The following is a 16922-nucleotide window of genomic DNA, read 5'->3' as shown; positions in this document are numbered from 1 at the left end:
TTAGTATTCTCAGTAGGACTAAGTAGATAGTCCCACCCCCACCGGCTTCGTCAATATTTAATTGCAATATAGGACTCGTAGTACGTGATGAGCCCTCCTCGAGTAACGCTGTGAATCAAAGTCTTGAAGGAAAGAGAGAGGAGGTCACTTGGTTTAAGGAAGTTCCGTCAAATGGATGCGATACGATACGATACGATACGATACGATGCGATCATGGGAAGTAGGAAGGGGGTGGGGCCCGTGTGAGGGTTTTGTCCAGGCGATTTCTAGTAGGTTTCGTCATCAGGTTCCATGCAGTAACGTGCGTGTGCCGCGTCCTGCGTGTCGGATCGAGTTGGAAAGGGTGGCATATCTGGTAAATCCCGGACACGGCAAAAGGAGAGAATAATAGAGGGGTTTGCCATATCTCACGGCCGCCTTTGACTTGGAAATCCGAAATCGTATCCCGACAATCGAAATACAGCCACACTTTTCCCCATTCCGAAAGGAGACAAATCACAAATGGAATCTCTCTGCGATCTTGCGGATCGTCGTATAGTGGGTCCGTATCACGTCCAGTGCGAAAAAGCAGATCTCCTTCCTCTCTCACACATATCACGATTTACTTGTTTTCCTCATTTATAATGCCGCTCTCCTTCCTTCTCTCTCTCTCTCATCACCACTTCTTCCGCTCCACGACCATTCTGTTTACTCTCTTATTACTTGCTTGCAATTGGTTTCGATTCGACTGTAAGAAAAAGAACAAGCAGCGGCCAGAAAGAATCAAAGAAATGGTGGCTTCGCAAGACTTTCACGTTCTTGCCATCGACGACAGCTTCGTCGATCGGACTGTCATCGAGCGGTTGCTCAAGATCTCCGCCTACAGAGGTAATCTGACGGCCTCCATTTCTCGTTTCCTTTGGTTTCTGTGATTGCATTTTTTCGCAGGATAACTGAATTTGGTTGGTTTATCTTGGGGTTTCATCAGTGACTACTGCGGATAGTGGAACGAGAGCGCTCCAGCTTCTTGGTTTGGACGGAGAAAAAGGCGAGGCTTGTTACGAGGTGACAAATCGATCTGTTTATGTTCGAGATTTTATGACAATCCGGATGTTTTGGTGTGATAAAATTACCATCATCTAACAGAAAATCGTCGTCTTTTTAGGGTATGGAGGTGAACATGATTATTACTGATTACTCTATGCCTGGAATGACTGGATATGAACTCCTCAAGAAGATCAAGGTTCGTGTTTTCATCTTTTACCTTTTTTTACTCGTAATTGTCAGAGAACCATAATCGAAAGATGTCCCACTTCCACCGACTATTTTGAAAAATCTTCACTTTCAAAGATTTAGACTTTAAAGAACATCATTGAAGATTTTGAAAGTTGAAAATATGAGCTAGGGCCCAGGTCCCCAAATATTTGAATTAATTGTTTCTAAATAAGTGATTAATGATTATTCGCTGATTTTTATTTTGCATAAAAGATATGCTTACCAAATTCTTAATTGGTTTACCAAGAAAAAACATACGCATATTTAATTGGCCTTAGCTTTGTAAATCATGCAAAGCTCGGGCCAATGTGCACCAGGGGTGAAAATAAAAAAATCCAAATCGGTGCGTGGAGGAGGCAAGGAAATTACAGAGATCCATGGAGCTTCAATCAAACGTCCGGAAAGATGTCATGAAATGCCAAAATCCAAAAGGATAATATTATTTGGAGATTTGATATCTTGACTGGGGGCCAAGAAACACGAAAAAGAAAACAACTCAGATTCTTATAACCCCTCTGTTTTATTCGATACGGAGTATCTATGCAGAGCTCTTATTCAACATCCTCTTCCCTTCCGAACAGGAATCCTCGACTTTGAAGGAGATCCCAGTTGTGATCATGTCGTCAGAAAATGTGATGGCACGTATTGACAGGTGTTTGGAGGAAGGCGCGGAGGATTTTCTATTGAAGCCGGTGAAGTTATCGGACGTGAAACGTTTGAGGAGTTATATAAATAAAGGAGTGAAAGTAGAAGAAGGAAACGGGGGAAACGAAGTGGTGTCTTTGCCAACCAGTGTTGAAAGTTTAGAGAAACTTCAGTGACGAATGCCATACTCGTGATCCATTACTGACCCCAGATTTCTTTTTGTAAAGGGAGATGTACTAGGAAAGAGTTTTCCTCCAATTTTTTTTTTCTCTAAAATCTAATAACACAATTTTTTTATTTAAAATTAAATCCAAGTTCTATTAAAATAATCCTGCACTGCTATGTCAGTGAGAAAACCATGCACAATATAGAAGTTCTCTTACGTGATGGGCTTCAAACAATGGGCCTACTTCTTCACTAATCACACTCTTACCCATAAGTAACTTGTTAAATAGAAAGTATTAGTGTACAAGGTAGGAGCCATCAGAGCATCCATGGTCAGAGTCATATTGACACATAAAATTCTGGATTGCTTCCATAAATTGCAGAGTCTACTGTTTAACAAAAACTACTTCATATACTTGTGTAAAAATTTGCGGTGAAAGTCACTTCTGATGGTGTCGTTGATGAAGCGTTTGGGGGTCTTAGTTTCTCCGCGAGCTTGGTTTTTAAAGACAACATCATCATCCCACCTGCACAGAGCATCTTAAGTTGCTTTTCGACAAACAAGAATGTATCGTGTATCATGACTTGGCCTCATCTAACCTTCTTTTCACATTGAAGGAAGTTGCATTGTTGAGCAGAGGATTGCCTCGAATCAGCTCTGCTTCTTTGACTTTCAGCTCTTCCTCCCGCTGCTGTCTTTCCTGCAGCACAAGCATCAAAATTAAGGAGTTGTTGGCGAGGCCAGGTGGTATAAAGGTGAGAGGAAAAGATTTTACAAAGCCTTCTCTTTCCATACAGGCACACAATGTGAAAGACTTCTATCTGTGCTGAACTTTTGAATTGTTCACCACCCGAAGAAATTATTTATTTTCTTCCCAAGTAAGCAAACAAAAACCATAAAATTGTAGAATTTAAGATTCATCATCAGTCCCGCAGGAACTCCAATTTAAGTATCACATAACAGTATCTTTGGATTGATTAAGCGAAGCCTTTATGAGTTTACAAAGAAAGATGACAAAAACACAAATAGCAAATAAATTAGGCTCACCTTCCGAAGTCTCTCCTCTTCTTTTTCTTTCTTCATTCTCTCAAGTTCAGCCATCAAAGCCGCTGTCTCATCAGCATCATCATCATCATCATCACTTAATCCACAAAGTTACCATATCAAAAGATTAATAAACACGTAAGTACAGAAACACAATCTGATAAATTATGATTGTGCGAACTTAAACTATTAATAAGTAGAATAAATAAATCCTGTGCATTGAATTTTAAAGCATATAATATGTAGGTAGAACAAATAAATTCTGAAAATTGAATTTAATGTAGCTTTTTTATGGGAACTGAGTATTGACAATCTACTTGTGCATGACAAAAATGAGAAAGCAAGCGAACTACACAAGTCAATGATCAGAGCAGATAAAGATCATATCCAATTTCAGATACACAACTTTTTGTTTTTCAAAAGTCAGATACAGATCCGCGGATCCGAATGTCTAAAACTGCAAAAGCAAGGGTATATGTATCTAATTTTGTTCCAACAAAAATTTGGATATACAAATGGACAACAGTAAAATAAATCACTGCTCTAGTGGGCAAAGTCTAAACTGGAACATAATAAATTAAAATAATCTAAAAAACTGATCCATAACATTTATATGTGACAAACTGTTTATATACTTAAAACACCTACCAATTAGTATAGACAATTATACAGTAGAAACCTAAATACATGAAAACTTATAACTTTCTATGTCAAATTAAATTTCATGTATCTAGGACATTTTTACTCATCAATCAAATTTTAAAAAGTAAATTTAAACATCCTAGCCCCTTTTTCCTCTTCCATTTATAAAAATTATTGTTGGCTAGTAAGTTTATTCTTATTCCAATGCATGCTCCTAACATACTGATGGAGATGATGAATTGAACAACATGCACTGATGTCCTTTTATGTTGATTGAGTCACAATTTATTTAAGCGGATTCGCATAGCCAAATGACCTTTTTGTCACAAATTGGAAGAATTGTTCTTAACCTCATCATTGCATGTTGTTGTTTTTTTTTCCTTTCAAAAAAAAATTCAACATGCAATGATGAGGTTAAGAACAGTTCTTCCAATTTGTGACAAAAAGATCATTTGGCTATGCGAATCCGCTTAAATAAATTGCGACTCAAGCAACATAAAAGGACAGAGGTAAAAGCTATCTTAATAAAAAATGTGAAAAGAAGGCCTGAAAGCACCTTTCATCATCACTTTTAACATCCACATCAGAATCATCGGCATCTAAACTACGAGGAACAAGACGGTCTTCAGTATCCTTCTTTGGCCCTGTACACAAATGTAACAATCAAAAAACAATGATAGCCGTACCGCATTAATCTCTTTCACCCCTTTTCTATGCATAAACTTCTGCCGTTCAAGCAAAATACAATAAATGAAGAAGCAACCAGTATGTACCTTCTAAGAGATAATGGCCTGAACTTGCTCCTTTTCTTCGATCTCTGTCTTCTGTAACCACATTGATCTGAAAAAGTGAATAAGAAGTACCACGGCATCAATACACAAAAAGCTACTTGTGGAAAGGTGAGACACCTTTTGAAGAGAAGTACTTTCTCTCACGCTCATCTAGCTCCTGACGAAGATTTCTCTTCCGCAACTCCTCCTGGGTATCCTGCCCTTCTTTTCTATAAGAAAGTATTCACCAGCAAAAAGTCAGCACGGGAACATCATAGTAGCAAACCTGAACTCAAAATTTATAAAATAATGGACCAGCATTTATATGTTATTTTACAAAGCATTATATTAAAAAGAACACCTGGGCTTCAGTTGTGTGTGGGAGGCTAGATCCCTTGAAGAGTATTTCTGGGAAGGACCAAAAATTCTAGTACCGCCTTGCTCATTGCCTCCTTTGGCAGGAGCCCATGTTGGTCTGGCAGCAGTCGTCATCAGATGCTTCTAGCAACTGTGAACACAGAACAAGAAACAAAAAAATCATCACCTAGGGATATATGTATATGGAAACATTTGTTCTTATGCATTTGTTTATATGCACTATCTTATTCTAAATTGTGGAACACAACAACAACGAAATTAGCCACAACAACATAATTGGAGCCTTGCCCTTTTTTTCAAAATCAATTGTTCGGATCTTCTTGCATTGTCCAGGCCTAGTTTGCATGTAGCAAATACAAATTGCTATCTCATGACATGTATCACTATTGTGGGAAGCAAATATATGTGTACCAGCCAATACTAACCTGTACATACTTCACATTGGACTGATTGTACTAGGCACATGGCATGCCTCTCCCCAGTCAAAAGATTCAATGGAAATAATGACCTTCCAATTAGTGTCAAAGACAAGGGGTAAAAATATGAGATTCTTCTATAATTGACAACATGGATTTTTGCTTTGAGACATTTGACTTTTTTGCTGCATGAGGTAACAAAATTCTAAACTTTCCTAATATTCTATCGACAGACTCAAATTTTCTTAATGTCCAACTAGCAAGTCTTTAGAACCCAATGTAATCCAAGCAAACACACCTAATAAATTTACTCTAACACATAAATAAATAGAGAATGTCAAAACTACCCCTGCACCCCACCAACATACCCATTTCCTACTATGACCGACAACTAAACCTGAAAATATAATTAAAAATAAATGTTGAAATCCAGTCCTGCAGGGGTTCCTCTATTAAATGGAAACTTCAGCTACCTCCACTTCATCCAAGGACTTCTTCTAACTCCTCCAGCTCCTTTTCTTCTTCAAACGGGTATACTTGAAATTTCTTACATCCATGCTCCAGAGAGAACTTTTCATCACTGTTTGAGCATAGACTCTTGGATGTGCATGCTTCCATTGTTTCTAGAGTGAACGGTTTTCTGTTGTTATTGAAGTCTGAATTGTGTACTGATGCTCCGATCTGTTTGTTGGATGTATGAGGGAAGTTGGTAAAATTGCTGGTGATAGGTTTCCCAATTACTCACAAGTCCTGGTGGTGCTCCTCATGCACGCACACCAATTCAAATACTTTCAACAAGGTCTAGTGGCTAGGTTTCTTCAAGCCACTGATAAAACACCCTATCTTCTTCTTTTTAGACCAGTTTACTCAATTCACTAGCTTTTGAATTCCTAAATTTTGTCAATGAAGCTCAGAGATTCTATGTGCCTCGATACATACTACTTTTACAGCTACTGGTCATTCATTTCTTTAATTTCAGTTCAAGGCCCTTCATTCTTCACCCTTGGGCAAGTGCACTACTACTACACTGTTCCTCAATCATCTTTCATCAGTCCCCAATTTTTCATGCACTAAGAATATTAAATTTAAACAAAAAGTGGTATGCATTTTCAGCAAGCAGAATATATCAAGGATGCAACCATTTTTATGATTAGGTGAAGAACTGCACATTGTCAGAATGAAACAATTCATTGATTACACTAGATTCTCATGGATACTTATTAACTCTATAATGAGATGCCAGTAGATTGTTTAGAAGACAAAAACACGAAGAGCACATGCTCAGTGGGAAGGGAGGAGGAAGAAATTGTGGCAATCCAGGTTTAATTGCTGCCTCTTAACTTGATTTCGACCAACTTCATCAGACAGCGAATTTGCATCCTGGTCCAAGTCATATTCTTCAACAAGTTTATATGGGTTGTATAAAATTTGTCTGAGTAATCCAGTTAAAAAAATGTTGGTAGACTCTACATCTAGTCCTAGTTGCGTACAATCACCTATCACCGGCATGGATTACAAGGACGAATTTCAACTTACTCATCCATTTAAATACAACTCAGAGTTCTTAAAATCCTGAAGAGAGTGGAGTGGAGAGGATGTGAGTGAGATTTTGTCACCAAAATCTATAAGGACCATGGATTTTACGATGATTTTGTAGGTCCAATGCACTTATTAGAATTAGTTGCTACTGAGACTAAATTAAATTATCAAATTTTAAAAGACTTGACTTAGCTAGTATGGGTATGCCAAATTTTCTTCAAAAAAGAACCAGAAGGGGGAAGGCCCTTCCCGTTGCGCTGAATGAGATAGGAAAGAGGGGAAGGACAGGTCCTCCACCCGCCCCACCCCCTCGCTTCCAGTTCCGATAGGAAGGGCTGGCCTCCCCCTTCCGCCCCCCTTTTTGTGACAGAGAAGAACGGGTGAGAGGTAGCTTACGGCAGTCTCTTCCCGTCTCCATTTCTGTTAAACCGAATGGAAAAGGAGAATCGTGACGGCCGCCGGGGCCCTTTTCTTTGAGTAAGACGGAGGAATCTCACTTTTCGACCGTCAAGGTAACAAAATGGAATTAAAAAAATAAAAGGAGAGACGAAGGAAACCTGATGAAAACGAGAGAGAAAGCAAAACGTACCTGATTTCTTGTAGAATTAAAAAAAACGAGCAAGACGAGTAGAGGCTGCTGCAAAACGAGAGCTCGAGGCTGACAAGAGATTTTAAGGGGCTGCTCGATTACGAAGTGGTCCGACTTTTATTAGTTGTTTAGGCGGTTTTCCTCTAGAGTAACTGGGCTTTAAACGGATCGGACAGCAAATAGTAATATCCGGACGCCGGATTCGATAAGTTTATCCGAATATCAGAAAATCCCATGAACTGTCTTTCGGATACTTTTCGGATAATATCCGAATTGGAAATCTAATAGCGAGATAGGAAATTTTCCTCGGCTCAGAAACATTACCTGGTTCGACGGGAAAGAAGACGATCCTCCGACGTCTGCTGGCGTTTTTATTTAAACTACCGAGTAGGAGAGATCAAAAGAGAAAGAAGATCTTTTCTTGCTTGTTCCAGTGTCTGCTCGTTCCGATCACAACTATTGCTACTGGAGAGGGAATGGAGGGAGAACAAAGATTCAGAAGATCTAATGCCATCCAACCGACAAGGATGGAGACGACGAAACAAACTCCATTCTCCGGAAGGCCTAACCTTGCTACGTCGTAAGTAAGGAATCTTTCCTCTGACGTGGCCGCTCACACGACGAAGTCCTTACTCTCCTTGTTTTTTTTTCTCTGACTCTTGATCCTTTTGGTCATCCTTCACAAATACTCTCCCGGGCTTACCGTTTACCGGCTAAGACATTCTTCGTCTACCTTTCACAGAAATAAACACCAGATTTCTGTTTGGTCGCCATCCTCTTCCATGGCCCATACCTGCCTCTGACTCTCCCTTTCATTCTTTCTTTTGCTCTATACTCGACAGCAATTTCAGACGCGCGCACACCCACAGCCTCTGAGATCAATCACCGTGTACTAACAGGTCCTAGAAGGCCTAACCTTCTATGTTTAGGGGACGCGTTTGCTTAGATGTGAATGCTGTCGAGCTAGTACACGTCAAAAGTGTAAAACACACGAGTAATTTTATTTATTTGAGAAAACAAAATAACGGTGTAAATAAGCAGTAATAACTACCGAGTTAACATCATTAGACGTAGATTATGTCTTAAATTTTTTCCTTTGATTTTGTAGCACTTCACAGCTAGTTTACACCAAAACTCCATGTGTACGTCTCGTAACAAAATCCCCAATAGAGCGTGTAATACTTTTCTTGTCCAGTTGTCCCTCTAAATTCATGAGGTCTTAATTGGATTGGTGTGGTCCGCTGTGATTCTTCAGCGCCTTCGATCGCTCTCGCCACCGAAACAGCAATCCAGTGTCCCTCTACGGGAGAGCTCATTGGGTCCCGAAGGTGTAGTAGATACGTAAGCGTCAGACATCATCAGGAAACTCGACTGACGAGAAGAGAGAATCTCTCTAGGAAGAAGAGGCCATGGCGGCCTCCTCGACTGCACGAGCTGTCTTCCTCTCTCGCTTCGCCTCCGAACTCGACCTCTATCGCGCTGTCTCGCTTAAGCCGCCACCTCCGTCATCTTATCTCTTCCCCCACCATCTAATTATCCGGCCGCTGCTCCTCGCCGCTCCTGGCAGACCCCACAGGCGGACACACTCGCCCCCCCTTTTCAACTGTCTCTTATCCTCCTCTGGCGGAGAAAGCGTGGCTGACGATTATGTTTCCACTCGGAAATTGGCTTTTCGGCGTGAATTCTCCGTCCTCGCCAATTTCCTCAAACAAATCGAGCCCCTCGATACCTCCGTAATCGCCAAAGGCGTTTCGGAAGCCGCCAAGGATTCCATGAAGCGAACCATCTCCACCATGCTCGGACTTCTTCCGTCTGATCATTTCGCGGCGTCGATTAGGGCTTCCAAAGACCCACTCCATCGCCTCCTAACATCCTCTATCATCACAGGGTAACTCCCCTATGATATCCATATTGATCGTTTCTGTGCGAGTTTTATTTTTCTCACTGAGCAGTTTTCTTCCGAGAATCTTGTAGGTATACATTGTGGAACGCGGAGTATCGGGTTTCTTTGATGAGAAACTTTGACAATTCGCCAGGTAATGAAGATTTGGCTTCCGCTGGCTTTAGTGGGCGTGTGGCAATTGGAAACGTAGGTGGGGAAGATGGGGAAGGTTTCGAGCGTGGCACATGCGAGTCCTGGGAAGAGGTAGAAAGTAGAACTCCGCGGTTTCTTGAGGCTTTATCCCCGAAGGCTTTGAGTTATGTAGAGCAGTTGAAGTCGGAACTTGCAAGCGTGGAGAAGGTGTGATGTCTTTCAATCCTTTTTTTCCTCCGTGCTACTGCTGCCCAACATTTCTTAATTGTGACTTTCGTTTGCTTTTGGATGTTGTATATATATTTTTTTTGCTACAATACTTACCCGGATAGTGAAAGACGATAGAAGCATCACTAAATGGATATGTTTCACTATCCAATCTTTACTGATGGTGATATTACTGAAGTTATGTTAGATAAGAGGATTAAGGAAAGCGGCTGGCTTCATGAGAATGGTTTTTAATGGGTTATTATCTTTGATGAAACCTGGGAGGAAAGAACTAGGTTCTTGCTAGTAGTTTACTTCTTATACATTGCAGTGTACCTGATGGTTAAAATGCCCTGTAAGGGTTTAACTGGGCTTCCAATCCTTGGGTTTTGCAGCTTATGTCTCATGTATATGAACCATTAGGAGAACATGTTTGTTAGCCTCTGGAGTTGCTGTCTAATGTTGATTTTCTGTGTGTTATTTGCCTTTTTGTGCTTGTCTTATTTATCGACAATGAAATTTTGCCCCATTTCAGTGATAATATGTACATGTATATAGGCATGAGTCTCCAATATGTAGTTAAGGTTAGAGGTGAAATATAGATGGATGCTTCTTTTTGAGATTCCAGCTGTCCCTGAATGTACTCTTCTCAACAGCCAGTGTTATTTGGACATGGCCTCTGCATATTGAGCCAGTTTGACTCTGACCCATACCCATGAGCAGGCTAAATAAAGATGCTTTATCTGGATATTGGAAGCCCTCAAATCCTGGGTGGGCCAGTGATTTCAATCATAAAATTGGTGGGTCGTTTGGTTAATCACCATGTTTCAACATAAAACTAAAAAAAAAGGATATTTGGATGATTTGTTAATTTTTATTGTTTTTATTTATATTTTTTAAAAAGTTACTCTAGGTACCAGCAAATTTCTCCAAGACAAGACAGCCATCTGACTGGTTCAACATCTTGGTTGAGGTCAAAACATTGGTCTGTATATTGAACTTGTTTTGCATGTGTTTTCTTTTACATGTTAAAAAGTTATTCTGTTACTTCTTGTTTAAATGATATTATGCTCCCCAATGAGAGTCATTTCTCTTCCAAATGGTATTCTGTTATCCCCAGTAAAGTTTACCAACTTTATACTGTGTGTCAGAGACTGAAAGCTCAGAAGCAGGAAAATGTGGATCTGGAATGCAGTAGAGGAGAGAACAACAATTTATTGGACTATTTGAGATCCTTGGAGTCTGAAATGGTACTGCAACGGAATTTCCTTTTCCTTTTAAGTTTCTATTCTTTCTGAAGGAACAATGACTCAATTCCTTATTTGTTTTCTATTCTAATCCTTGCACAGGTAACTGAACTGTCCCGACCTTCCTCATCAGAGGTGGAAGAAATCATTCAGCAGTTAGTTCGAAATATTATACAAAAGTTCTTTGTGGGTGATAGATCTTCTGGTTTCTTGGAAGATTCAGTCATAGAGAAAAGTGAGAGCTACTCAGATAACGATGACATTGAGATTTGTGCAGCCATAAAGACCTCAAGGGATTACCTTGCAAAACTACTGTTCTGGTGAGTTGCCATTTAGTTTATTTTTTTATTCCATGAATGCATCTTATATGATTGCTGTGTGGAAAGTAGCTGCAACTGAGTGGCATATATGTTACTCCATTATTTAAGAATTATAGTTATAGAAACTTGATGTGGATATAATATAAGAGCATCTCATTCCGAGGTAAAGTTTGTTCGAGTCTTTGATGGGGCTTCTATATGCTAGCATGAGGTCAGTGATTCAAACAACAACCACGAGATCTCATTGAATGTCAGTAAATGGATAATAGACATTTACTGCCATCTCATCTTCCTCTTTAGCAAGCAAATTGGCTAGCAAGGTAGCTGCCGAGGACAGTGCTCCACTTTAGGGAGAGTGCAAGATCAAGTGATTCTTCACTCTCATGCTCTATTCTGCATGGAAAAGTTTTTCCCTTCGTTCAGCTTATGACTACTGAAGAATTAGCTTCCGCAACTACCATGAAACATTCCCTTTAGAGCTTAATTTCTTGAAGGTGGGCTCGGTGTTTCACTTTTTTCAGTTAAAGATGGCAATAGGGCATTTGAATGTGAGAGAAGAATTTTTTCTTCAATCCCTCTAATAAGAACTCCTCAATGTGGCTGCCATGAGAATTGATGTTGAGCAGCCCATTTTAGGAGTAACCTTATAGACTGAAGCTACTTGATTTAGAAGAGGCGATCAACCTCCAATATTGTCAGTGATGGCACTTGTGGAATTTCCATGATGATAGTGTTGGCTGGCCCATAAAAGGATAAAGTGAGCTGCACCTTGATCATGCCACCAATTGAACTCGTCTTGCATTGAAATGCCTGATGCCTTTGTCCAACTGACTGCTGAAGTAGTTTAAGAAAAAACTTTCTAGCCCTTTTAAAGGGCCACTTTAGCATTCTATAAAGAAGTAATGAGATGTGATTATCCATTAAAGAAAAGTAGTGCAAGTGACAAAAATAGAATTCTGACATGTGATACCCTGCAATTGTTTTTTTGCTTTTTGAAAAATGGTTGGGATTTTGTTAACAAAGAAGAAAATCTCTGCAATACTTAGGGGAAGCAGAGGAGAGCCAATTTGGTTAGATTGCAAGCAGGAAGTTACAGAACTGAGGTGAAGACTATAGTAAGAGAAGCAATTACAGTGAAGCAAGTCCTGGGAGAATTAGTTGTGGCAGCTGACCATCTCAGGTAGGGAAGAGCCTTCTTTGACACGACTATCAGCAGTAACATTTGCCGACCTAGATGTGTGAACCTGAAAAATGTCTAGGAGTTGAGCTTTGTCAAAGATTTATTCAATATTAGGCAGAAGTCTCCAGGGTAGGGCTGTTCCTTCGAGGCAGCGGCCAATAACATTGGATGAGTCACCTTCTATAGTAAGGGGGGGGACCTGAATTTGTCAGCAGCAATTTTGACGCCATGAAGGGGAGCTAGTTTCTCAGCTCGAAGATGGTGTCCCAATGTGCTAGGAGTAGAATAGGACAGCAAGACTTTTTTTTTTTTTTTTTTTTGTTGAATGTTGATTACACGTGTACACTACACCCTTTTTCGTTGGTGAGATTTGAAGCCATGAGCTGACATTAGAAACTCCCATGTACCTAATGGCTCAATCATGGTATACTCCCCAAGCCAGTGGGGTCTGGTTTCTCTTTGAACCACCATCAAAATTGAGCTTAATTGTCCCCTCTAAGGGAGGAATCACACAGTGATAACTAGGGGTGGGCATTGGGTTGTTTTTAAGGAAAACCTGACCCAACCCAAAAACTTCGGGGATTGGGCTTGCTCCTCACTCTATGGGGCATGGATGGGGTTTTTTTCTTACCTCCTGGGGCAAGGTTGGGTGAGGAGAAAAACCTTGCTCTAGTTCGGGCACAGATGGATTTCCTTGCCACAATGTGCTTTTTCTACAAAAAGAAAATGACTTACATGCTAACAATAAAAATAGAGAATTCTTTTGCTTCTTTTTGGGTATTTAAGAAAAAAAAATCAAACATTAACGACCATCATTGAAAATAAAAGACTTCGAATGTGGAGGTCAGCAACCTATTTAATGAGTTGCACCTTTTTTTTTTAAGTCACGTCATTTAATCCTTCTTTTTTTATTATATTTTTAGGTATGACATGATTGAATCTCCTTTTTTATGGTGACAATGTATGAAATATTGCTTTCCTTCTGGCAAAATAAGTCGATCGTTATGCACAACTTCTTTAGTTTGGCAAGCGAGCAAGGTCCCTTCGGTTGCCTCTTCTTTTCCTCCAATGAAGCTTCTGTTTGCAATTTGATTTCCTTCATCTTTCATCTTGTGATCATGATCATGTGGCTACTTTACTTTTCCCCTTTGGCCCTGCTTTTGTTTGCAGTTTGTTTTTCTTAATCTTTCAACTCTTGGTCTCATAGATCCTGTAGCAGCTTATTCCTTTCCTTCGGCGAATCTTTTGTTTGCAAGTCGCCTTCCTTGTTCTTTCCTTTATCTTTCAACTCTTGCTCACCTAGATCCTATAGTGGTTTCTTTCTTTCCTTTGGTGAAGCTTCTGACTGCAATTTGTATTTCTTCATCTTTCAACTCTTGACCACATAGATCTTGTAGTGACAAATGAAATAAGTCAGTGTGACCGACATGGTAGGGCAGGGAGGGGGTGATCTGGGGGTAGTATGGGACAGGGACGGGGTGAAAAAACGAACCCCGCTATAGGCCAGGACAGGGATAGGGCTGCTGGAATTGTTGTGGGGTTGATCTGGCCCTTTGCCTGATCCGCCTTGGTGACCTTACCTTTCATGGAGGGGATTTTTTATAAAGCTAAAAGACTTGATATCACCTGGATTCATGTTGCCAGATCCGTGAATGCATTAGCTGACAGCCTTGCTAAAGAGGGATCCTCCCTTCCTCAACTAGTCATTCAGCATTATTAGCTTTGTATCTGAGTTTCTGTTTATTTTCAGCATCATTAGCTTTGTATCTGAGTTTTTGTTTTACTTTCTTTGTAGCTTGCCTGTGTATCCCTTCATTGTGGGGACCCCTCTGCTCTCTCATTTCCTCTTAATAAATTCTCTTTCACTTTTGAAAAAAGAAAAAACAGTGAGGGTTGGAAGCATTATGCTCATTTGGCTTCCAATTTTGCTTGGAGTTACCCCCAAATATTGAAACTGAAAGGCAGTAAAGGAGAATGTGATTTGCAGCTTCTTCCGTCGGAGAATTTAAATTTTTACTTGTTTGGAAGGATTACATTTTTCCAAAGCTGGCAGCACATTAGTCTCTTTTCACTGCACACTAAGCAATATTTGATGCTTTTGAAGAGTGAGAGAGGATTCCAAGTAGTGATGGAATGATTCAGCTGGGAGAGGATGCCTAAGAAGAGCCACGTAGAAGGTAGCTGCCATGTATCATTGGATGTTGTTTACCTTAATGCTACCTTATCTTCTGCTGCACCTCTTAAGGGGAGCATCTGGATGGTTTGGTTGAGAGATCATCCTTACTTGATTAATTCTTTCTACAAATTCTATGATCTTTAAACAATTTGAAGATGGTCAGAAGTCTTTCACTTAGAGACGTATTGGTCAATTTTCATGATAAAACTGAATCCTTTATTTTCCAAAAAAGAGTATCACTTCCCATTGCCACATTGACACAAAATTAATTACATCCATTTATTGAGGAAAAACAAAATGTTTTGTGACTGTCTGCACTTTTCCAATATCTGCGCAAGTGCTCAGGTGTTGGAAGTTTCTCTTGCTTTTAATTTGATCAAGGAAAGGAGGTACTAGTAAAGTTCTTTTTTAGGTTGAAGGCTGAAGAATATAGGATTACACCATTACTATTGCTTAAATAGAACGGATAGATGTGTCAAGCACACAAGTATTATTTCCTTGTTGGCACTAGTGTACTTGTTTGTCTGAGTGTCAAATTACAGCTGTTGATACTCTTTTTTCTATCTTTAAAAGTTTTGATGCCTCAAATTACACTTCGAAGATCCAAAGTGCTAATTCCAGAAAAAAGGGTAGGAAATAGTAGTCAAGTCTGTTGGTACCTTCGAAGACTTCTCATCTTAATAGGCAGACATGCTATGTCATAAATCTTCTCAAAGTTTTGCTTCTCCATGATGCACTTCCTAGACTTTATTGCAGATGTTTGAAATAGGCCCCATAATCAGATTTTTCATCTTTGCGCTCAACGAGAAAAGAAAAGTCCTCTTCTGGTGTTGCAGTAGATAGCACAAATATCTTTCTGTCAGTTCTTTGCTGATCTTGGATCTGAAGCTCCAATATTCTCCGATCTTCAAATTGGTCCATTGTATGCTGATGTGGTGTAGTTATTGTGTACCATGTCATTCTGAAAGGCTAGTTCACAAAAAAAAATTGATGTCTCATAGCCTCTTTGTTCTGAACCAGGTTTTATGTCCTGAATTGGGGCGGCGACCATTACTCTAACTAAAAGCCACCTTCATTTAATTGGCTCAAAAACTTATAAACTCCCTGCAACCAACTGGAAGTTGGTTTCACTTCTTAAATTGACATGTTGTTCAATAGTCACTGGTCACTGGGTTCCATCTTCAGATAGTGTTGGCTGATCCCCGTTTAATATCATATTTGTGTTTGTGGATATGCTTTGTGCCAAGTTTCTCCATCATTGTAAGCTTCTTGAAAATTTTATGCAATTGGTCATCCATTTAAAGTGCTGAATATATTTGCAGGAAGGTTTAAAGAGCTAAAAGGCGGGTTTTTTTTTTTTTCCTCTCTCATCTACGTTTGCAGGTGTATGCTCTTGGGTCATCACATGCGAAGCTTGGAGTACAGATTGCACCTAAGCTGTGTTGTAGGATTATTGTAGAGTGAAAACGAGGAGTAGAGGTCCAGAAAAAGAAAGAAAAGAAAAAATGTTTGAGTGGAGGTGTTCAATGTATATCCGTCTCTGTTGATCACTCTTATTGTATTAATGGTAAGTTTTCCAGCTTTTCCCAGAGACAATTCGTTATTGTTTGATTAAAGGACATTTCTCTAATGGTAATCTTGTAAGATCATTTTGTAGTTTTTTTGGTTAGACTCGAAAACCTGCTACCAACAAAACCCTAGACCAGGGTTGTCCTCATCGGTATTGTGTCTCGTATTAGGATCCTTAAAAACCTACACGAGATGCATATCATCATGTATCGGTCTGTTTCTCATTGGAAGAGTTCGATGCCTCTAAAATCCTTCTTCTTCCTCCTTCATGTAACTATTTACTTGTATGGAAATATAGCATAGGTTTCAAATTAAGCAAGAGAACTAGTTGGTTCAATTAGGGAGGGGGCTGGGTGAGGTTCGATTGATACAACTGCTGGTTGAATCGACCGTTACCATCTCAGAGTAAAGAATAATTAAAAAAACTGTGAAAAGTAGGAAATATCTCATCACTCATGTGCAAAAAAAAAAATACTTTCTCTCAAAACCAAACAGAATTAATGCAAATTAATGTAAATTAATGCAACGCACACTTATTATAATATAGTCTATAAAAAAAATAGCCTAGGGGGGTTGGAACTTGAAATGAAGTGAAGAATTCAATTCATCTTAAATGAATTGATTCAACTTCAACTCATCATTGGGTGTTAGTATAGACGAGTTCAAGTATACTGGAAAACAGATTTTAGTGTTAGTGCCCCAAATGAAAAGTATGATATAAGCCAGAGAATGAATAACCTTTTAT

At 39.6% G+C, this 16922-nt stretch overlaps 3 protein-coding genes across 4 annotated transcripts; 2 read left to right on the top strand and 1 right to left on the bottom strand.

Annotated features, from left to right (window-relative positions):
• Window positions 1-592: 592 nt before the first annotated feature.
• Window positions 593-2175, top strand: LOC137945328 (two-component response regulator ORR3-like). Its single transcript, XM_068791171.1, has 4 exons — window positions 593-867; window positions 968-1044; window positions 1145-1222; window positions 1836-2175. Exons 1-4 carry the CDS (start codon window positions 624-626, stop codon window positions 2073-2075), a joined length of 639 nt encoding a protein of 212 aa, XP_068647272.1. The 5' UTR covers window positions 593-623; the 3' UTR covers window positions 2076-2175.
• Window positions 2176-2328: 153 nt separating this feature from the next.
• LOC137945327 (uncharacterized) lies at window positions 2329-7828 on the bottom strand. 2 transcript variants are annotated; one of them, XM_068791170.1, is made up of 8 exons: window positions 7768-7828; window positions 4883-5029; window positions 4660-4751; window positions 4525-4575; window positions 4308-4395; window positions 3113-3206; window positions 2665-2765; window positions 2329-2591 (listed from the first exon to the last, which is right to left on the bottom strand). In XM_068791170.1, the coding sequence occupies exons 2-8, from the start codon at window positions 5011-5013 to the stop codon at window positions 2468-2470; spliced, it is 681 nt and encodes a 226-aa protein (XP_068647271.1). In that variant the 5' UTR covers window positions 5014-5029; window positions 7768-7828; the 3' UTR covers window positions 2329-2467. The 2 variants fall into 2 exon arrangements, with proteins under 2 accessions (XP_068647271.1, XP_068647270.1); XM_068791169.1 differs by lacking the exon at window positions 7768-7828 and adding an exon at window positions 7444-7524.
• An 839-nt stretch (window positions 7829-8667) lies between these two features.
• LOC137946288 (uncharacterized) lies at window positions 8668-16204 on the top strand. The gene is made up of 5 exons (XM_068792523.1): window positions 8668-9331; window positions 9418-9685; window positions 10837-10935; window positions 11035-11252; window positions 15992-16204. The coding sequence occupies exons 1-5, from the start codon at window positions 8853-8855 to the stop codon at window positions 16065-16067; spliced, it is 1140 nt and encodes a 379-aa protein (XP_068648624.1). The 5' UTR covers window positions 8668-8852; the 3' UTR covers window positions 16068-16204.
• Window positions 16205-16922: the final 718 nt, after the last annotated feature.

Source organism: Aristolochia californica, unplaced genomic scaffold (genome assembly GCF_029961685.1).
Source record: "Aristolochia californica isolate CCGP_79_NKW_82.1479 unplaced genomic scaffold, dmAriCali1.0.hap1 SCAF_12, whole genome shotgun sequence".
In the NCBI taxonomy this organism is placed as follows: domain Eukaryota; kingdom Viridiplantae; phylum Streptophyta; class Magnoliopsida; order Piperales; family Aristolochiaceae; genus Aristolochia; species Aristolochia californica.
Note: the sequence above shows the minus strand (reverse complement) of the source record. Positions and strands in the feature narration are given on the sequence as shown.

Excerpts from the sequence above, each read along its gene's own strand:
- LOC137945328 (XM_068791171.1), top strand. The coding sequence starts at position 624 with ATGCCGCTCTCCTTCCTTCTCTCTCTCTCTCATCACCACTTCTTCCGC. Across the intron at positions 1,045-1,144 it reads AAGGCGAGGCTTGTTACGAG|GGTATGGAGGTGAACATGAT; the intron begins GTGACAAATCGA and ends TCGTCTTTTTAG. Across the intron at positions 1,223-1,835 it reads AACTCCTCAAGAAGATCAAG|GAATCCTCGACTTTGAAGGA; the intron begins GTTCGTGTTTTC and ends CCTTCCGAACAG.
- LOC137945327 (XM_068791170.1), bottom strand. The coding sequence starts at position 5,013 with ATGACGACTGCTGCCAGACCAACATGGGCTCCTGCCAAAGGAGGCAAT. Across the intron at positions 3,207-4,307 it reads GTTAAAAGTGATGATGAAAG|TGATGATGATGATGATGATG; the intron begins GTGCTTTCAGGC and ends TTGTGGATTAAG. Across the intron at positions 2,766-3,112 it reads AAGAGGAGAGACTTCGGAAG|GAAAGACAGCAGCGGGAGGA; the intron begins GTGAGCCTAATT and ends CTTGTGCTGCAG.
- LOC137946288 (XM_068792523.1), top strand. The coding sequence starts at position 8,853 with ATGGCGGCCTCCTCGACTGCACGAGCTGTCTTCCTCTCTCGCTTCGCC. Across the intron at positions 9,332-9,417 it reads ACATCCTCTATCATCACAGG|GTATACATTGTGGAACGCGG; the intron begins GTAACTCCCCTA and ends AGAATCTTGTAG. Across the intron at positions 9,686-10,836 it reads AACTTGCAAGCGTGGAGAAG|AGACTGAAAGCTCAGAAGCA; the intron begins GTGTGATGTCTT and ends ACTGTGTGTCAG.